Source organism: Lutjanus erythropterus, chromosome 10 (assembly GCF_056507025.1).
Source record: "Lutjanus erythropterus isolate fLutEry1 chromosome 10, fLutEry1.hap2, whole genome shotgun sequence".
Taxonomy (NCBI): Eukaryota; Metazoa; Chordata; class Actinopteri; order Lutjaniformes; family Lutjanidae; genus Lutjanus; species Lutjanus erythropterus.
Genome location: NC_139326.1, coordinates 24,293,024 through 24,315,947, shown reverse-complemented (window position 1 = coordinate 24,315,947; position 22,924 = coordinate 24,293,024). Strand labels below are relative to the sequence as shown.

At 39.8% G+C, this 22,924-nt stretch overlaps 1 protein-coding gene across 1 annotated transcript in view; it reads left to right on the top strand.

Moving 5' to 3' along the window:
• grid2 (glutamate receptor, ionotropic, delta 2) overlaps window positions 1-22,924 on the top strand; it is a 593,815-nt gene that overhangs the window by 321,028 nt on the left and 249,863 nt on the right. The window contains exon 3 of the mRNA XM_084728739.1: window positions 8,930-9,217. Within this exon, the coding sequence (XP_084584865.1) occupies window positions 8,930-9,217 (288 nt within the window). The remainder of the gene's footprint in view (window positions 1-8,929; window positions 9,218-22,924) is intronic.

Here is a 22,924-nt window from a genome sequence, read left to right as displayed (position 1 = left end):
AAGGGAAAGAGGGTATGGATGGGTGGATGATGAAAAGGGGAGTGTAGAATATGAAGAGAGAATGAAGTAGGCACTAGAGGTAAAAGTGCACATGGTGCGGTTTAATTGGATTTAACAAACAATTGAGTTGATGAATGGATGGTGAGGTGGATGGAGGGAAGCAGAAAAAAAAATGAACCAGCCTGAATGATCTACTGTACATGGACCAATCTCAGATAATGGAGTGAAGGGTTTAGTTGAGTCTGGATGGGTGGCAAAAGGTGAAGGAAGGAGAGATCAGTGAGCGAAAGAGGAAGGAGAGTGGGGTGTGGAGAGGAGGCGTTTATGTGTCGTGCTCAACAACATTGGGACAGTGTTTTGCGAAATTATACCGTTGACTCATGCCGAATAGAAGGAGGGAGTGGCTGAGAGAAGGAATACAAAAGAGGACAAGGTAGAAAGATGAGCGGTGTAAAAGAAAGGGCTATTTAAGAGGGAAAAAAGAGGAGACGAGGCCAAGTAGGAATAGCAATAGAGTGAAAGTTTAAAGGAAAGAGAGAGACAGGGAAAGGGAGAGATGGGGATTGGGAAAAAAGGGAAAAGGGGCATTCATCTGGCAAGTGTGATAACGGTGAGTGCAGTAACTGGATAAATATAGTGGTAAAGGGTGCTGAATTGAGGTGCAGTTAAAGGGAATAAGGAGAAGAGGCACAGATAGAGTTACAGGGAAGACAAAAAAGAGACTGGTTGAAAGAGAGGATGTATACATCTCACGGGCACATAGACTGAAGCTAGCTAGGAATAGATGATGTTAAATGTGACAAGATGAAGGGACCAAAGGGGGTCCATTAAATGTTAATGGGAACAGGGTAGGAGGTGGGGAGGCATACTGGGGGCAGGAATAAGAACAGATTGTGTTTGCGAGAAATCATCGGCCTGGTATTTTCAGCAACAAAAAGCGCCAGAAGTCAGAGAACTTAGAGTGATAAATTTCAAGAGAAACAAAGTCGAAAAGGGCATGTTATCTTTTGCTCATTCTACCTCCCTGACCACATTAATTCTAGTGCTGATTCCCTCAAGGAGTGTATATCAGCAAACCAACGGCCCACACAGACACACACGGAGGCATATATAGAGCAGAGCATATTTTCAGCCTGCCAGTGGTGTGAGTAAGCATCTCTCTCTGCCACTCAGTGCTTAGCCGTGTATGGCACAATGCATGGCAGCAGTTTGGAGCTGTGGAACAATACACGAAACAATACGCAGACACAAGTAGGTCATCCTCACACAGAAATACATGTACGCACACACAGTTTTAGACATGGAGATACACCCCTGGTTATGTCAGTGCTGCGGGGACCAGCCAGGACCTCCTCTCGCTCTGTCAGTGAATTTCTGATGAAATTAAATACTTGATTATGATTACATTTTACAGTAAGCAGATACGCTGTCATTTCATTGTTGCTTTACATAATGAAATATTCATGCAGAAAACATATTGAGCTGTCAATATTGGCTCACCACAAACTGAAAAAATAAATCGATGAATGTGTAGCTGATATAAATGGAAACTAGCTCTTTGCTAGGCATTTTGCTGTTGGATGACAATACAGTATAATCCATGAGACGGTAAAACTTAATTACACTTTTACTCTACCATTTATATCGTGCTATTCCTTTGATATCTCCGGTTGTATTAGTCCATTGTGGGCAATGTTGCAAATCAACAAGTAGGACTGCTTTGCAGCAATAATGAATTAACAGGATTTCATTCATGTCTTCTCTCAGGTGTGTAAAGGTGCTGTAAGTGACATTCACTGCCTCTAGAGGCCACACTAGACCAACAGCATCTCAGACAAAAACAGTAAAGTTGGGGAAAAAACAAAAATGGTATCTGTTACCACATAAACCATTTCATTCTTCAAATGTTTTCAGAAACACGTTTTTGTGTACTGTTTGGCGATAATACGAGAAATATTGTGAATAAGCGACTGATGTTTTTGGGTCCAGTTTTCATCAGAAGCTCCTGAATCTCAGATCAAACTAGACAATACTGGTCTAATATGGATCAACATTTTGTTACTGCATTGCCTGATTCTCACCTAAAATGTTTTCAGAGACATATTTTAGTGTAATGTTTGACTGTACAATGAGAAACTTAATCCTCCAGCTGCCAAGATGAAAACTGACAGATTACAAGCTCTCTGCTCAAGATCCCAGTACTCTATTATATCTCTACTTAGCAGATAGTTGTCTGCTTACATTTACTGGAGTAAAAACTTGTACATTTCACCTGCAATTTAGGGGTAAGACAAAGCAACAGGCATGTTGTAATCTTCTCATCTAAGTTTCTAGATACCTTTTTAATGAAATCAGTATCAAACTACAGTTGCAGTGCTGAGCTTTTCTGTCTCACAAAAACCTTTTTCTTATTTGGTCTAAAATGATTATTTGGAAGTTACAGACATTACACTGTGTTTGAAATTAGAGCTCACCAACAAAATACAACCGTATCTGTCTCTGCATTACTGTGTGCTGCTTTGTATTTTACTTCTTAATAATCCATTCAGATATAACTTGTGTTTTCCTGCCTTGGCTCATAAAATTATATCCGCTTGACACTTTTGAACGTGCAGTTTAGAGTTTTTGATGTGCCACAATGAGCACTTTGCATTTGGTGGCTTTGCTTTCTTTCCATTATTTAGCATAAATTCTTCCAAACAGGTGATATAATGAGTAGGCAGGCTTATTATTTATTTATGTATTGTTTGTTGGTTTATTTAACAAGGAAAGTGCACACTAATAAACATCACTGTAAATGTGTCTGAGTGAGCCAAGAGGCTTTCGTCAGTAGTCCCTGGGCAGATGTTACAAAGTCACCTTAAAAACAGAATATGAGCTTGCAATTACAAAGTTATTGAGATCATTTAGAGATATGCAGAACAATAGTAAAAAGAATAATAGTAAGAGAATATTAATAGTAATAGAAACATCATTCAGGACACCCTTGTATTATAATATGGTAACATCTAAGGTCTTCTTGCCCCTGTGCATGGATGTGATATATAAACATACAAAATTATGGATATTATTATAATATTGCTACTTCTGAATATCTACATCAAGATAAAGTAAAATAAGATAATGCTTTATTAATCTCACCATGAGGAAATGTGCAGAATTACAGCAGCAAAAACAGAAAGAAGCATCAATAAAAAAGCAATAATTAAGTAAACAAGCAACATAAACAAGAGGTAGTATAAAAAAAAGGAGCCATTTAAACAACAAACAGGCACAACATTTACACACCGTTGAACATGAGAAATTTCAATATTTTACTTGATTATAATGTAGCTTTCAATGGGACACCAAGTTCACTCTTTTTGGCTAGTATTAGCCCAATGATAGTTAAATTGATACTAAATGAGACATGGAAACTAAAGCATGCATTACTAATAATGCATAACACGTTTTACTCCATTAGGGATGCACTGATACTGATACCAGCATCGGGTAGCAGATCAATACTGTCCTCATGTATTTTTACTCAAAACTACTCCAGTACCACCAGACCAGATACCATGTCATTAGAAATAGCTGCTCCAACACAAGCAATTTGATAAAACATCTAAAGAACCAACATGATGCAGAGCTGAAGGAGTTTGCTAATGGTTGCCCTCTTTTCTTGGTCGCGCTGTCATGATCAGCTAGAGACTCGTCCTCAACGTCCTTATCATCCTCTAATGACTGCAGCAACTTTGGCAACCGTTCATAAATTGTTTTCCAGTCCATTTGAAACTGAAACAAACTCAGAGTGCACCTGTAGACCGCAGCTGCTGTACAATAAGTCCCACTGGGAGTTAGCAAGTTGAATGCCTTGGCTTATTAATCTGAAGACAAAGAAAAAAAAAACATCACCGCCACAAGTTTGCAACCGTCTTTTCTTGGTTGTTATGTTTTCCAGTCCCTCTGGCAGTGGGTAATCCGCCGCTACACCTTCTCTTTGTAAACACCTTCTCTTTATTCTCCAGTCAATCATACCTGTTCCTCATCAACAGTGACAGGTAGGAACTAATTAGCTGTTAGGCAAGGGGAACAGGAAGAAGCAACTTAAATTCTACACATGTAAATATATAATTAAAATAATAGTTAAAGTGCTGTAACAGTAAACTTAATTCTGTATGTCCATAATAATATTACGGAATTGTTCCTGCTATATGTACATTATCTACAGAATTAACTGCACAGCTTAATAAGATACACAAAATTAGCCCAGTAACTTAATACAAATAACCCAATAATGTATGTGTACCATAACCACCGTTACACTAGCAGAGGGAAGCAGTAACAACAATCTGGTAATCTGATGAAAATAAAAAGCATTGTAAAAACTGTAAGGGCATTATTAAAGGGACAGCTCACCCCAAAATTGAAGTATTTTTCAATTTGGTGGTGATTTTGGCGTGGGTTGCAAAGTTTTGGGGATATCGGGTGTAGAGATGACTACCTTCTTTGAAACTTGATGGCACACAGCTTGTACTGCTCAATGCACAAATCTCAGTATCAGCGCATCCTTCTTTAAAACTGTGTTACTAGTGTTGTCTAAGTCTCTTATACTGTCTGACTGAAGAGTTATTCTACAGCTACTGGCATACAGACTCTTTTATTGGTTTTTCTTCAGGTATTGATTTCCTTGCTTGCTACCCCTCTCTCTTTCCTCTCCTCTCCATCCTCAGTCACTGGGCCACAGAAACTGGAGGACTGGGTATCAGTGTGATAAAGTGTGTGAGTGTGAATGTGAGTGTGTGGTGGGAGGAGAGCTGTTTGGAGAGCTGCAGATAGAGAGAGGAATCGGTCACACCTGGGTGCAGGTGAAGTGCTTGTAGTCCATTTCTTCTGACAGACCAACAAGCTGTAGAGAGAGAAAGAGCTCAATAACATGCTCTGTTGCAGGACAATGTACATTACACACTGACGTACAGAACATGCATCAAAAATGTCAATGTGTAAAGACTAGGGTGAGGTAGCAATTCAATATACTTTGAATATATGAAAAACCATGAGGAGCAATTGATCGATCTCCTTTTGCAAGTTTGCAAGTCCCGGTAGGGGTTTGGGGTCTTGCAGGATCAATTGATTTGCCAGCAAATTAGAAAAGTCACCACAAAGCAGACACATTAACAAAGTAGATGAGTCCTACCGTAATTATGTGACTGACACATATATCCCTCAAATAAACACCTCTACTTGACTGCTTGACAGGTCTTAGCTGCTTTAGCAAGATTGATCCCGTAATGATTTATCATGAGTCAGTATACCGCTCATGTACAGGAGGGGTTTAGATGTGTGAGCGTGCTTGTGTGTGGGTTGGCGATGATGGTGGTGGTGTGTGAGTGCGGTGTAGTAGGTGGTTATGGTTCAGGATGATCCGCGAAAAACTCCAAATGGCTACAGTTTGTATTTCTTTGCACTCCTACACACCTCTCTTTCTGTGGTCCAAATCTGTTTTTGTGCTCCAAGTGCAGTCATTGTACACAGACGGTTATGTTTTAAAGTGTTGGCAAAGTATGAGGAAACAATATCCATCTGTACTGCTTAACACCGAACTCATACTCTGGCAGGACTTTTTTTCAGATTATTTAAAGACTTTTAAACTGTTTTCTGTAGGTACTGTAAAACTCTGCAGACTTGTTTTGCTGCAGCAGTACCTCTAACCCTCTCCTTTAACTGTTGCATTCTTCAGAGTGATGTAACATTGGGCTGGGTTAACGCAACGGGCCCTTTAAGTCATTAGCAAAAAGCATTAATGAGCCTAGTGCTCAGAAGCCCCCTGCAGACTTAAGAGTGTGTGATGTAGAGGGGATGAGGGCACTAATTCTCCAAAGTGCCCTAATAAGTAGAGGATTAGCAAAGCCTTCCATTAGCCAAAGCCTTGATGATGCTAAGCTAATGCACTATACTGTAGCTAGACTTGGGCAAGGCGGCTAAAGCATTAGCATGACTGCTATAATAGGGGTGTGGAATCTGGATAATGTAGCTTATGATACTTGACTGGCTTATTCAGCTCAAATATTCAGAGAAATGCAGACTCACATATATAGGCAGAAAATGCATTCACACTCAACGTAGGCACAAATAAATCCACCGGTGTACTTTCCCACACACACACCCACGGGCATATGGTCAAACATTAAGATGGTAGTAGATAGGAGATGAATCCCGGGCTCATTGATTTTAAGAATAATGGCCATGACTAAGCAGTATGCTGAGTCTTAGTGAAGTTTAATCATATATTGTTACACTGTAATTAATTCCTCAAAATGTGGACTTGCACAATGGGCAGTGAGATTGAAACTGCTTTAGATTCCACTCATTAATCATCTACATCAATGCATGAGGAAATGGCTGCGTGAAATAACCCTGTAGCTATTGCTAAAAAGGAAAATCGTTCCTAACAATCTATTGCCAATTAATTACAGAACGGGTTTTGTGTTCATATATTTATAGCTATTACCTCAAAATTAGATTTATGACAGTGAAGTGCTTAAGACTTGAGTGACAACTGCAACCAATTTACCTTATAGACTTTTTTTTGTTTGAGTAGACCATGTTATCTGGATGTTATCTGTAATCTGGTGCATTAAGCTTTTTCATTTGCAAATGCAGACTGTTCAAGACAATTAAAGTGTCACATGAGTTTAGTTTTAGGGTGACTTGTGCATTTCAAAAATAATGTATCCAAATTAAATCAGTAATGCTTGAACTATGTAATTAACCAACAAAAGCAATTAAGCAGTGCATCATGTTGTTGCATCACCCCATGTTGTGCATCATTAATGCACAGACAAACACAGCCATGCTTGGATTTGTCACCATTGCAAATTCATTCTTACAAGCCACTTTGAAATTCAACTCATTAGGTTGTTTTTATGCAACCAGTTGACACAGTAGACTTTGTCATATTGTATAGCTCTCATGTTCTCCCTAACACACACACACACACACACACACACACACACACACACACACACACACACACACACACACACATACACACACACACACACACACACACACACACACACATGCACACACATATACAAGGTTTTATTCTGCTTTTCTCAGCACCATGGATCTGTCTCCTCAAGCTTTTCTTCCTTTCTTTCTTTTCTTCTTCTTTCTCTGGCTTTATTTTTGCAGTGTCGGCAGATTAGCCCGTGTGGCGTTATACAGGCTGACTGTGTGTTTTAGATTGTGCTTTCTTGTCATTGTACTTTGCCATTGCACCATTTGTGTGTGTTTGTGTGCGTGTTGACAGTACTGTCTTTAAACTTTTTTCCTCACTACTTTTTGCTGTACTCAGTGACTCAGTGGCAGGATTTTAGTCAGCTTGAAGTGAAACAAACACATTCTGGTGCTTAGCACACAGCGAAGGACGTAGCATGGGAGTAGAAGTGAGGGATGAAATAAGGATGAGAATGAATGAGGAATGGAAAAGGGGGGCAAGGGCATAAGAGGAAAATGTGTGTGGCCATGTGGGTCAAAGTAATGGAAGAGCAGACGGAGAGAGGCAAACAAGTGTACAAAAAAATAAAGTGATACAGAAGTGATTAATCACAAGAAGGCTGGATTGAGGGAAGGAAAGCGGATAGGTGGCTGTTTGTGTTGCCATGAGGGTAAACAAGAGATAGAGAGGGAGAAAACGGCTGGTGAGTAAAGATGGTGAAGTAGATTGGTGGGTGGGAATGGAAAAAAAGGTGCTGAAGAAGGGATGTTAGAAAGGAGGTGGAAGAGGAAGGCAGATGACTCCAAATTGAGGACAGTGTACAACATTCAGTGGTGCTGTAAGGCAACTAAAATGAAAATCACTGCAAGACTGCAGCTTTGAAATGATTGGGGCTGAAAGGTAAGCACTCAGAGGGGCTGTTTTGGACAAGAAGGGAGATAACAGGGGAGTGGGTTGAGAGGGTAGGAGGTAGAGGTGTTTTTGACAGCACTAGAGGTCTAGGAAGGATAAAAAAAGGGAAGGTAGGAAAAGGAGGTGAAATGAGCATAGATAGTGTCTCAGAGCTGAGAAGCGTTTAGGCAGTAGAGCACAAACAACTCGGGGATTGCGGATAGCGTGTCTGGCAAGAAGGGCATCTTTTACAGCGTGGTTTTATAATACAGCTTTGAATGCACTTTTTATAGAAGCATGCTTTAATAGATTTCTATACTAGACTGCTTTATATTGTATTATTGTTTATGAAGTAGCTTGAAGGTTAATCAGTAATGTGGACACTGACTCAGCTCTGCCACACTTCAGGCTTAAAGGCCTCGCTTAGCTTTGATTTAATAGCTAGAATAGTTGCTTTTGTTAGTACTGAAAATTGGACGTGAGGCTCACAGGTGGATAGAAACAAAAACTGAGTTTTCACATTTCTTATCATGTCTATTCCTCCAACCATTGATAGAATGACTCAGTATTCTTCTACATGGCAAGCTTGGAAAAGCAGTCTATTCTTGTATAGTGACTTTTTGTCTGTTCATGTTTTTGCTGTCTTTACCTTTGTATGCACACCTCTGTATCCAGTTTCCTCCCTCTCTGTTTCCATGCCCTCTCTATACATACCATAAAGCAGGTTGTGTATGACTGTAACAGCTTTGGTCTTAAAAAAAATATGTAATCCATGTGAAAACAGGCAAGAATAACTTGCTAGGAATTTCCCGGCATTTTAGTCGGTACTGTAGTTTGGTAACTTGTAGAATAAGAATTATATGCCTTGGTGCACCGCTACCACAAATAATTACTATGATCAAAGCTATGACTTTGTATTGCCTACAGATATTTTTACCACTGGTGGTTTTTGGCATGGAATGAGTTGAGGAATAATTCCCTTTGTATGCTTTGAAAAATAACATGGTTTCTCTTTTGTTTTTCCTCCTGCCTTCTCTTTCTTTCTTCCTACAGCCTGTGAGCTGATGAACCGTGGTATCCTGGCTCTGGTCAGTTCAATCGGCTGCATGTCAGCGGGCAGCCTTCAGACTCTGGCCGACGCCATGCACATCCCCCACCTCTTTATCCAGCGCTCCACAGCAGGAACACCCCGCTCCTCCTGCCCACCAACCAGTCGCCTCCCAGGAACAGATGACTACACCCTAATGGTCCGCCCACCTGTCTATCTCAATGAGGTCATCATGCAAGTCGTGTCTGAGTACAGCTGGCAGAAGTTCATCCTCTTCTATGATTCTGATTTCGGTAATGAAATAATCAACAAAGCAATCATTAATACCAGTATTTATCAGACATACCTGATAATTATAGAAATGTCCATCTCTCATTGACTTGAGTGAAATGAGACGCAGCAGGTCTATAAAACTGCTGTTGTGTGAATTTTGAATTCATCTAATGTAATAGTATGAATGGTTTCTCAGCATGGTAGGGCATTAGAGAGTTAATGGATATATGGTTAAGCCAGAGACTTTGTTCGTTCTATCTCTATTTTTGCCAAATAAACACAGACACAAAGTCAGACATGGATGCGTGTGCATATGCACAGAAACAGGCAAACACATGCATGCATATTTATTCAAGTGACACATCAGTGTGCCTGTATGTGTATGCTGTCTCATTTCACCCTGCTTCTCTGTCTCTTGGCCCTCTCCCTTTCCAGGCCATTAACTCTAACATTAGACTAGCAACATCTTATGTCCCTTTTTATAAAGTGCCACTCTGTTTCTTCAGTCTCTTAGCTTCCCTCCACAGACATATTGCTTTGCTGTGTTCTGTGCAAGTACATGTGTATTGATAGTGTGAAGGTGTGTTTGTGCATGTGGTCTGTGTACATATTGTGTCTTTTCTGACCCCAACCTCACAGATTGCCTTCTAACAGCAAGTTAGTATCATCATATCTTGTTACACAGCTGCCCCTTGTAGTAAGGTCACAAACTTAAAGGTTAATTTCAGTGTTTTTTTTTAAACATGGACTGTAATTCCCCATGTTTCTGTGTCTAAGTGACTAATGGGGACAATTTTTAAAATTGTTCCAATGTTGAGGACCAGCCAGCAAAAGCAAGACTAAGCTATAATGTAATCCCTCCAGGCAACTGCACACCATCAAAGTAAGTCCATCAAAGGGGCTTGTTTTTACCACTTCCTCTGTGTCTTGTAACATTATGGAAAGGATCACTACAGAGACAGACCTTGCTCTCACCAAACTAACCAGTCTCCCTTTGCAAAACTGTAATTTTAACATCATCATCATTGTCATCTTCTTGCAAACTTGACAGAAATAAAGTAAAACAATCAGCAACTCTGGTTTGGTCAACAACAACAAAAAAAGCTTAATAAATTGTGTTACATGTGAAAATCTCCAGAGAGGAGTGAGGGGGATTGATTAGTAGGAGCCAAGAGGTTTTGAAGCATTTGAATAAAGATGATGATGATGGTTCTTAATCTTTAAAAAAAGGTCTCTGTCTGTAGGGATCCTTTCCATAGTGTTGTCCAAAGGGTTTATGTTACAGCTCAGTTTCAGTTCTACCAGTTGCAGCAGTCTCCCTCAATACTGAGCTAATTTCAAAAATTGTTGCTCCCCATTAGTCACTTAAATACAAAATTGTGGGAAAACAGGGTCCGGGTTAAAAAGTGCCAAAGTTAACCTTCAAACTTATTTCACACAGACCACATGTCATACTGTCAAGAGCCTGTATTTGTCTGATATGTGCTTCATATCCCTAGATTGACTGTCTGTCAATATCCTATAAGGTCTTGTGGTCCTGCTCTGCCTTCTTTATCATGGCACTTTTATGTGTAAATGTAATTTACACATAATGTAACTCTGAGCTACTCAGGGGAGAACACTGCTGGTGCACTGCTCCTAATGGGCTGTAATTTAAAATAAAACATGTTGTATTTTCGGATCACATCCTAATGAGTGATGGACTGAAAACACCAGCTGTGACATCACTCATCGGTGGGTGGACGGAAGTATAACTCGGCTTGGCAAGTTTCAGACTGTAGAGAACAGTGCAATACTTTTCTGCCTCAGGTGATTCAGTGTTGATTTAATTCCCATAGCTATAATGGGGCTCCATCTCTCTCATTGCAGTCAATTAACACAATTAATGTGTTGTATGCATTGATCTCCAATGAGATCTCTGCAGTGGATTGTTTTGCAATGCATTCTGCAGGCTCAAAGTCAATCTTCCAAGGCATTAAGGCATTTTATCAGTGTATTAAATATGTCATGAAAGCACCGTATGTCAAACCAGTGAGCTCTATCAAGCAGTTTATATTGAATAAATATTGAATAGTGGCTAATGTGGCCCTTCTGGAAAGGCTAGTCCCACACCTCAGAAGTCAGTGTAGTAAATACCCTGGTTAAATCAATGCCTAGCAGCTGTTGGAAAGACACTTTTAATCCAATTTGATTTATTGTAGAGTACAGTTACACAGTTGAAGTGTACAACTATAGTCCTACTCTCTTATCTTACACTGTTGGCATAGCCTCTGTTAACTTTTGCCATGACAGTACTTTGCAATAACACCAATTGTCAGACTGACACATGATGTGATAAGAGCCCAATATGTTAAAAAAATGCATAAAGAAATTTCATCACAAAGAGGTCTTGACACCATGCTGAATATGGATTTGACAGTGTTTCTTCTTAATCATCAGAGATTGTTAGCGCAAATTTGCTATGACTTGTATGTGCTTGGCTGCAAGTTTTTGAATCAAACAGTTATCTGCAGGATTTCTTTGGTCGTGGTCTTTTTCCGTCTACTGAAATCCGGAGCAACGGCTGTGGCTCCTTTCCCTCTGAACCAAAAGTTCGGCTGTGCTCTGAAAGCCTCAATTTCACACCATGAAATCAACTTCTTTAAAGTTCTGTGCAAATTACCAACAAATATATTCATGCCTGTTGGGAAAGGGCTTTTATTCTAACCTTAACCTAACCCTAATCAAGACTGAAAGTGAGAACACGAGTTCCCCAGCTAGACAACCTTCAATCAACTGGTTTAAATCCAGAATGTATCCCCAAATGTGGCATAGTTCACACAAAATATCGACACAATAGAGCCCATACACACGCAGACACATACGCATACACACGGATGCAAACACACACATGTTCGTACCCCTCTTAAATCCCTCTATCCCCTCTGTGCTCTGTGACCACTGATTCAGCACATGGATCCTCTGGGTTTTGGCAGTGCTGTTCTCTCAGCCACAGAAGGCCCTTTAAAGATATCACCATTGTTCCCTAATGGCCTCACCCCCTGTTCAAGGAGAGAGGGGAGAAGCAAGAGTGCAAAAGAGAGAGGGAGCAAGAAACCGAGGTAGGGAGAGAGACAGAGATGGCCTTTTAAGATGATAGCAATGTTCCCAAAAGGCCTTGCCTCTGTACAAGGAGAGTTCTTTAGAGAACAGACAGTCGAGTGTGTCCTCTCAAATGAAGCTACGGTGCAACTGTCCCGATCCCTATTTTCAGCTCTACTGGTGCGTTCCGGACACTGAGAACACATGTTTTCTCTCTATTATCTCTCCCCCTCGCACTCCATCTTCCTTTCTTTTCTGCCTTTCTTTCTCTGACTCCCACTCTGTGTCTTTCCCTCACGTCTTTTCGGTTTTCCCTCAGGTGTCTTGTATTAACACTGTAAAAATATATATTGGAAGTGTGACTGTCAAGTTGCTGTTACCTGCTGAGTCACCTTGCCCATAATCCAGTCAGAACTACAGCAACCACTGGCCTTGTTGAGCAAATGTGGGAAGTGGCACTTAGTGGTAATAATGCTGTTGACATTAAGATGATTTGTTTTGTTTTGCTTTTAGCCAATGACAAGAGACGCCTGAGGCACAATAGTAAAAGGTTATAGCTGAACGAAAGAGCCGTTTTGGAGGTGTGACGCTTGTTAGGTTGCCAGTCTTTTTATTAGCAGAAAACAATGAAAGTGCTGATATTTTGGACAAATATACTTTGCTTGAAAGTGAAAGTGAGTGAAAATGATAAAAGGCCTTAAATGTCATCAGGAGAAAACATTTCACAATAAGTTGATGTTCTACACACAAAATTAAAATTATGTTAGAAGCAGAAAAAGCCATATGTGTCTAGATTAGCTATTTGAAACATACATCAGTTAAATGCATTCACATGGGATAGAGCAGTCTGCTTCCCAGAGCTGATATTTGTCATGTATTGGCTGTGGTGGTCAATGGGGCAAGTCTCTAAAATGTCAACTTAGCCCTTCATGCCCGTTGTCCTTTACCTGCATGATGAGTCTATATTCTTTTATCGAGCCTGTAGTTATAAATATTTTAGCAGAAGTTAATAAATTAGATTTGACACCAATATGTTAAACTGGTCCCTGCCTCAAGAGGCTGCCATTCATACCAGACCATGTCTGTCATAAAGCAGTCCATAGGTGCTGCAGTGTACTGGGTCTGTGCAAAAAAGTGTTGTGGGTTAGATTTCCAGATGTAATCCGTGTCCGTTATCAATAAATATTTCTCTGTCACCTAGCAAGAAGCTCTGGATTCATATCCCAGATGAGGCTCCAAACATGTTATGGCCAACAACATGTAAAGAGAATGACATACCCAAGGATCAGTTCTCAAAAGAATATGATTTTATTTATAAGTTAGACCAAAAGTTTACCAAAACTATTGAGGTCTGATGGTCTGGCAGAAAAGAACGAAGGAGGTCTGGTTGTCAAGTTTATGTTGGTTTGTGTTTGCTAGTTTGAAGCCTCCTGATGCCCATTGTTTTGATTAAAGCATGGTAGGTCTGTTATTTGAAAGATAGAAACCTTTTGCTTTGAAACTAAATCTTTGGATACAGTGTCTTTTTATATATTGCCGGTTGCAAGGTTGAGCCAAATGGGTTTTTTTTTTCACGTTGTTACCATAACACTGGCTAATGATGCATGTTATTTGCTTTAAAACAAAATTTCATACCTTGAAATATACTCCCCTTTTATATTTAAACTCACACCTAACAATTTGCTGTTTAGTGACAATGGGCCAGGTGAGAGCGGTGGAAAACTCCTCTATTATTCCACCTTTTATTCTTCCATCACAAGGTGAAGAATATGAAAATGTCAAACACTGATCTTACAGGTTCATACAAAGAAAGAGGAGTGCGTACTGTATTGTGTGTGCTGATGCTACAGCAAAGAGTGTCACCTCCTGTCGTATCTGCCCTTCTGTAGAGGTGGAAAAGGAGAAGACTTGACGGGTCAGATAGGTGTGAGGCATTTAATGAGCTGAGAAGGGAGAAATATCAAACGCAAGAGAAAAAAATGATAGTGAGAAAGAAAGGAAGTGGAAAACAGCAATGCTTCATCCCTTGGAAAGAAAGAAATCGAAGAAGAGATGGATGTAAAATCTGATTTTCATCTTAAATATATCACATGTAGACCTTTGAAGTGTGAAGACCCTTACGAAAAAAATCTGTCAGAATTTGACATGTCAAGGTTCGACGTTAAGAAGACTCATTGTGGGTAAAATCTCACTGTGCATTTGATCTCTCTGTGGGCTTCATATAGAAACACATCAAGCACAGACTTGAGAGTAAGACGGTGCTTGGGGAAGGATACTTCTGGGATTATTCTTTTTCAAATAGCTGGCCTTCTGCTGAATAAAAAAAATACTGAATATGTCAGAAGTGAAATTATTTATTGATCACTTCGCCCTACTACTTGAAAACTTTCCAAAAAAAAAATTCACCTATTTAACGTATATTTTGAAAATATTGGTGATAGACCAAACATCACGTCTTTTTATGTTTATAATATTGTTTTCCAATTAGATTTTTTTTAATTATATCACGCTGCCAACCATTTGAGAGGATGTGGTTTATGGGAATAGGGACAAAAGGCACAGAGGTTTGTTGTGTCAGTGTAAAGGGAAAAAAGGGAGGGTTAATGAGCCAAATCTCTGCAAATCCATCCACCTTTTGCAGAGGTGTTTGTTTGGACTTTACCTAGAGGGGATGAGTTGCTCTGTCTGAACCATATCTGAATTACAAGAGACAAAATTGAGTGAGGTAGGAGGAAAAGGAGAGAGAAAGGCTGGAGAAAATTGACAAGCATGAAGTTGTTTATAGAGACAGGGGAAAGAGAACAACGAATGATGACAGATGGATGCATAGATGGAGAGATGGATATCTTTTTTTAACGGTAGTGAAACCCAGAGACGCCGCAGGGGGGAAAACTGGTGGGAGGTGAAAGAGGAGGTGAAAAATACATAAAAGCTATGCCAAGAGAGACGTGGGAAAGTTGATGATGAAGGAAGATTCAGAGGAATGGAGGCAAACAGGTACACTCATGAGCCAAACACCAAAGATCTACAAGCTTTATACAGGGAGGTCATGTCTTACTTTGTCTCCTCCAGAGTAAAATCGTTCGGAGAGCAAGAGGGAAAAAAGAGATAAAAGCGATTCCAAATATATAAGGGAAAAAACAGAAAGAGTAAAGCAGAGAGGGGATAGGGACAGAGATCTAAAGGCATAGCAGATTTGGTAGGGCAGAATAAAAGGCAGCCGGGCAAGCAGATAAACACAAAAACAACTGAAATGGGTGTAAAACCTTTTACAAAAGGATGTGACCCCAGAGCTTGGTTTACATCCTTGGAGGACACTGGAGGTGAAATGTCTTTAGCAATGAAAAGTTAAGTGAAAGAGAGAGAAAAAGCTAAAAAGAGGCAAAGTAAAGCAAAGCACAGACAGAGATGAGGATCTAACAGCATTAAGAATATGGAGGTGCGGCAGACTGCTTCGAAGGCATTTTTTTTTATAGGACAAAATCGAAGAAGCTCAAAGTTTCCCCAAATAGTTAGATAGGTGAAATTCAGGGCAGGGAGAGGGCTGCCCCCCATAACTGAAAAGACTGCAGGAAGGAAGCTATATCTCACTTTACCATACTCCAGACATGTTGAAACACAGGTGCCATTTAAACCTCCCTTTTCTTGTTTTTTGTCTGTCACTGAAAACATACTATTATGTTGCGCAGTATTGTGTGGAAAATAGAGTAGCATCTTACTTTGTGTATCCAGCGGATGTTGTTCCTTTGTGTTCTGGTTGTGGCGCTGCTGTGTCGTCCTTGTAGATTAATTGTGATTCGTTCATCCACAGAATCATTTCTGATTTGAAATGATTTTTGTGGTTACAAACATGTCAAATACAGAATTGCAGGTCATTTATAATCAATATTGTCACAGATAGTTTTTGTCTGTACTTTTTAAGGTATGTAATTAATACCAAAAATTCAAGGTATGATAATACCAATATTTATCAGGATATTAAAAAAGGATGACTTGAAAAGAAATTCTGATGTTTACGGCATTTTTTATTGCTATAAAATTTGTTTATCCTTTTAACTTGAAGTGTCCCTGCTTTTCTGCTTTAGAGCAATTACAAGGAGTTTTCAATTGGTTATGAAACAGTCTGAATTCAATACTGATGTCTCCATATGACCTGCATAAGCAAATGAGATCCTTAGGAAGATTGGCTATTTCTATGTAGTTATTGTCAATGCCTGCCACCAGGTCAGAGTTTCTGTAGAATCAGATGAAATGAGCCTGTGTTGATTCTCTCTGGCAGCAAGTTCTAGTAATCATTAAGAAGTATGTGCAATATAGACGGTGTCAAAGCAGCTCGGAACATATGAAGGTCAAGATCAAAATAGTTCATGAAAGTAGGAAGAAAGAATGGAAGTGGAGAGAAGTTTAGCACTTAAACTAGTGAAAAATGTGAAAGTCAGAGAAAGGAGTGTGGGGGAAGGGGGATTAAAGCCAGAGAAGATTTGGGGAGATAGGGAAGGTGATGCACACCTAAAAGGTGCCAAGCCTTTTATAGAGTGTTGGTTTTTTACAAGTGTTGGTTAAGCTCTCTGTGGGGACTCCGGGAATGCGAAGCCTGGAGCTTTGAGAAGAGAAAAGAATGAAAGAGAGGAAGAGAAGGAGGGAAATAAAGCGAAAGAGTGGTGGACAGAAATAGGCACTTAGATCTAAAGGAATAGAGGATTTAAAAAGCAATAGGCAGTCAGGAAGACTACCGATGCTTCAGGGCCTAAGGCATTTGATTTCCTATATGGAGGTAAACTTCCCAAGTTTTGGTTCAGATCCCTAGGGCTGGGTGCTTGGACATTTACTACCACAACTTCATCTGATGAATTAATTCTCCAGGCCTAAGCTTACAAGAAATAGGCCCGCATTCCATTTAAGGCTCAATCCATATTTTAAGAACCTCTGCCTTTGAGCCGTACAACAGTGAAATGCCTGGGGCAGGGATAAGGATAGCCAGAGGTAAGGGCTGAGGGGAAAGACAAAGCAAAGAGATAAGGATGTTGGTCTAACAGCAGAACAGAACAGGGTGAAGATAGCACGGGAGGCAGTTGCACAAAGATACATTTCTATTGAAAATGATAATATTTCTTTTCCATAATGCATATTGGAGAGTTAGCTGTGAATATGATGACTTTTCAAAGGTATTTCTTTCAAGGTTCTAAAAGAATCAAATATAAAGTTTCAGTGGGTTTGTTTTAGTACTGTATGTTATGTATGTATCAGCAATTTTCTTTTTATTCATTAAGGAAACTACAAGAGTAATTAAACTCTAGGTCATGTTTGTAGCTCAAATGTATTACCCCATGCCAATATTTCAATATTGCTGAAACAACACCTTACACAAGTGGGGAAACGAATATACTGGTATAAAACACTTCAATGTACTGCCCTCTATTGAAATTTAATTTTTACCCTGCTGCCCACTTTGGCCTCAACCCAATTTGTCATGTAAAACATCACTCCGGCATTAAATGGATAGAAAAGTGATGCAAGGTCACACTTCCCCTCCCATACGCCTCCTTCAGCTTGCTTTGCCACTTGAGCAAAACTAATTTGTGTCAGCATAGATTCCATCACAGCTAAAACCTCAAATTATGATACAGACAATGGGCGATCAAGCTCCACTCCCTGCTGGCGAGCAAGCAGCAATCAGTGGGAAAACTTGGTAGCTGTTACTGGATGAATGAATGGCTGGATGGCTGTGCCTCTTTCTAAAGTCACTACCAGTCATGCTTGGCTATCCCCCAGTAGCAGTCTACCAAACGTTACAGGCCCAGACTTAAAATGCCTCTGGCAGGGACAGAACAGTCAAAACAAAGCAGGGAGATGGGAAGAAGAGAAAGCCTGTAAAGTTAGATGCAGTGTGAAAGTATACAATGCAAAAGTTTGGTAATTTCTTTATGATTTGAAGGTGAGGAGGATTTTTAAGTCAAGCTGAGGGAGTGAAAGAGGAAGAACAAGGCAGCAGGGAGGATCTGACAGACAACCAGGGAGTTACATAGGCTGAATCTCATTTGCAGATGTTTGATGTTTCCCTCTTACGCCACACTCAGGGGAATCTCCTCTAATACCGAGTGTGTTAACACCTCCTTTTGGACTGTCCATTTAATTTTTTCGCAGTGCAAAGTTCATATTAATGTTTTCTCCTCCTTTGCTACCCTTCCTCTAGAGGATGTTCTCAGGGCAGATTCCAGCAACTGCTGCATTAAAGATTTTCCATCATTTATTCCCTATGAAAAGTAGAGTTGGGACCAATCTGATCCAATACCAGAATTTGGTGTCGATATGGATGTAGTTTACTCATCAGATATCAGACTGACATCACCCATTCATGTACCAATCCACAGAGTCAGATTTCTTTTTTATGAATTATAAATATGTAACAATGAAGCCTTAAACCTATTGCCAAAATGTTGCAACATATAGTAATTAATATGTAATTAAACATTCATACAAAGACATCCAGTAGTCTCCATATTTTTTCCTCCCAGAAGTTTCCTCTATGAGTTAGACATATCGGCAGAGATGGATGATGAACCAACTGGGATGTAACATGAGACGGTCTGCAGCTGACTGAGCTACATGCAACTGGCTTTGAAATATTTTAGTCTAAAAACACTGAAAACCAAGACAGTGTTGTCTTGGCATCCGAGTGGTGAATGTTGCTCTGTATTGTACAATACTACCAGTTTAATTAATCATCTGCAGTAGTATCACGTCAGAGGAACATCTGAAGTCCATGCCATCCAACAACCAAGAACTCCAGGCAGCAGACACTCACTGATTCTTTCCAAAGACATGGTGATCTTCCAGCAGACAATGCAGAGGCTACAGAGAATTGCTTAATTTCATTGTACTTGGTGAGAAACCACTATCAGTTGAGGAAAATGTCAGAATATAATATTGTCAGACATGCGAATGGTGATTGTGCATCTATGTATTTAAAAAGTATTGTTTTGACCAGTCATAATATTGACAGAAGAAACTGATTTCAATCTTTTCTTCTATAGCAATCTTTTTTTTCTAAAGCAACATTTTTGAGGGGGGATGAAAGGGGAAATGCATTTCCCCTTAGCAAAATGATCAAACTGCATCACACTTGTTAACCTGCCATTCTCCCTCTCCATTACCTGGTAGCAGTGAGAGTGTCGGAGCAGATGAGTTGTTTGTGTATGTTAGTTTAGACTGCCTGACACATTGATCCTTTATCTGACTGACGTTTGTGCAAGTTGGAATGGCCCTGACAACTGTGCTGTGTATCAATAAGCCCATGGTGTTGTCCATGATCCTGAACTTGCAGACAGATTTGTAATTCTGTCAGTTTAATTTGGGAAGTGTAATATTCCCTGAACAACATAGCCTACAATAAATAAGAATTTCTATACTATACTGTAGCTTATATATATGCCATAAAGCAGTGTTACCTTCAAGATCAAAGTGACAAGTAGCAATGTGGACTCGCAGACGAGGCTCATAGATTCACAGTGCTACCTGCAGGATTTCTATAATATTCCTATAATATTTCTTCTGCTGAAAAATACGCCTACAGATCCATGGGGGTAAGGGCTAACCTTATCCACCCATCAGACCATCCCACCTGTTAAAAATGAGCAAATCACTTACTGCCACCCCTAGTGTACTGTAATATGTTTAAGCACAGAAAATGACTTGGATGGTGTGAGGGGAATATTAGTCATTATGTAAGGGTTAGGGTTTGGTTAAAAAAAATCACTTTCAGAGTTGAAAGAAACCAGTGCTGGCTGTTGGTAGGATGCGTACACTGGTCTCCAGTGTGGAAGTGACGGTCATTACACATGACACAGAGCCCGCCTCTCGGTGTGGAATAACAGCTTGGACTTTACACACACTCAAAATGAGATTCAGCCCGAGAGAACAGAAAGCAAACAGGGGAAACTGAGGGAGGTTTCAGATGAAAAGCCAAGGGAAGAAAGAGGGATGAGGGGAAGGCGAGCAGGGGAGAAAGGAGTGGTGGTTTCTGAGCACAGACAGAGTACCACTGAGCTGGTCGGTACATGCAGGTGAAATCCCTGCGTGCTGTTGGCTGCTACAGTACATTAACTCTAGCTTTCACTTTGAGCCAGGGACTTGGAGGATAGATGGAATAGGGGGGAAAGAAGGGAAGCCTGACGAATTGGGGAAAGGGACAAACAAAGAGACGCACAATATAAAGTTGAACATTGTTTTATAAGGGATTATGGAAACCATTCCACTTGATTACGTTTTCTTTGCAAAATGCCTTTTCAGTTCCACTTGTTCAACACAACACACAAAGCAGTAATCCACAGTCGCATATTCCAAGGTGGGAGTAAATTGGAAGTGGCTCAGGGTCATACAGACATTTGAAAAGTTTTTTAAGATGCTGCAAAAACCACTTCGTTGACATGAAATATCATGGCAGTGGTAATATAGTCATCTCTATTAGACGAAGAGGCCCGGGACTGTGGGGATGCACAGTATGTCTTTGCATGGGAGACTTGGGAGGAGTGGTTGAGTAAGATGACAGTGCTTGGGGAAAAAGCTGTTGAGGTGATGGGTGATCATGGTGTTAATGGACCGGTACTGTCTCCCAGAGGAATGTTTCTCAAACAGATGGTTGGCTGGGTGGGCAAGGTCGGTGGCAATTTTACCCGTCTTTTTATCCGCTATGGTGTCCTGAAGCTCCTTGATGGAAAGTGGATGACAACCAATGATCCGCTCAGCAGTGGGAAGTACATGTTCAAGCCTTGTCCTTTGAACGGCAGGAGGCAGAAACCAAACTTTGATGGAGGGAATGTGGATGCTTTTGCCTATTAATGTGTAAAATTGGACCAGGATACATCCACATTTGAAAGTCAATGACTCTTTTTTTCTTTTTTTTAAAGCGGTGGTCATAAAACACTCCAACACTAAATATATCACACAATCACTGATCATTGCTAAACCCAGCACCCTTGTACATGTTACACTGTGAGGATGTCTGGTGTTGATTATTCTAATTAGAGTAATTACATTGCTGTTTTATACTTTAAAATCAATGTAATTTAGCTCCTGAGTTAGATATTAATAACTTAATGTGCCTGTGTCTTTGTATTTAAATTTCAACGTCTGTGCTACCTTTTTTACATAAGGAAGTTTACCCCTTACATCACTGCATCAAAATTAGAACTTAGGAGGTGTTAAGTTACTCTAATGATTATTTATAGTTGATATACAGTGCATTTTAGAACTTCTCACATTATCCTAGACCAAAAGAAATATCATGGCTTCCACAAGTTATTTACAAATACTTAAGTGTTACGTTTAGAAAATTTGAATGAGGTGTATGGAATGAGACAGTTGGGTTTGTTTTTTAAGCTCCTCACAGAGAGGAGCCAAAGCAAATGCATTAGACACACAACCTGTGCTAAAAGCCAGAGTGGAGAAAGGATTGATGATGGCAAATAAAGCCAGAGCGATCCTTTAGTCAGTCAGCAGCCAAGCAGACATACGAGAGAATGGCTGACAGGCAGACTAACAGGTACATGGCGACACAGTGACCTATAATACAACCACCAAAAGTTAGCAGACATGACACAAAACACAGACAAAGACAACGTTTATAGACAACATAGGCTGATTGGTGAACACATGTTTGTGAAAGCGGAGTTGGCAGACATTATTTTTAATGTAAAACAAGAACAGGAAATAACCTAACATGCATATGAATAAGCAACCAAGTATTATGTTGTCTGGGTTCTCTACATTATTTAAATTCTTCTTGCTCTGTTGACAAAAGCTTTTTGATTCAGTTGATTTACAAAGCTTTCTTACCACAGAGAACATAAATCAGACAGCGTAAAATGTTTATGTAGCTTGGCAGCATTGATTATAAATGGCAATGGCCGTGCCATGATAAATATGGAAAATTAAGAACTAAGCTTAAATCTGCTTAGACGAGTAAAAGTATAATGTTTGTGTGTGTTTGGGCGTGCGCACTTGTGTGTGTGCGTGAGTGCTTGCAGTAGTGCATGTACAATATATTGTGTGCATGTACAATAAATGTTTCTGCAATCGTAGATCTTTCTGACTGTGTTTGCACTGGTGTTTATTGATGAGGATAGGAAAGTGAATGCATTTTTTCTTTTATTATTATAGAAGCCAGAAGCATGGTATATTAAAGCATAAACATTTTTTCTACAACCTTAAAGAATAACTTCTGCATTTATCAACCAAAATTCTATTTATTTCTAGGTTTTTGTGTCGAGGTGACTAATGGGGACAACAATTTTTGAAATCTGTCCAGTATTGAGTTAGACCACTGCAGCCAGCAGAAGTGAAATAGACCTGCTATGTAATCCCTCTGAGCAACTGTGCACCTTCAAAGTACATCCACTAAAAGTGCTTGTTTTGCCTCCGACAGGCTGAGATTGTTATTCTAAGTGTCTGATAACATAGTGGAAAGGATCCCAACAGAGACAGAGCTTTTTTCAAGAATAATATCCTGTTTGGTTAACCAGAAACAGCAGTTATATAATGCTCTGTTCAAAGTGACCAAACTCCATTGACAAAAACATTAATTTAATCTCTCTGTTCTACTGCTGCCTGTGTTTGTTGGTGTTATTGTGTGATGTGTGGTGTTTTAA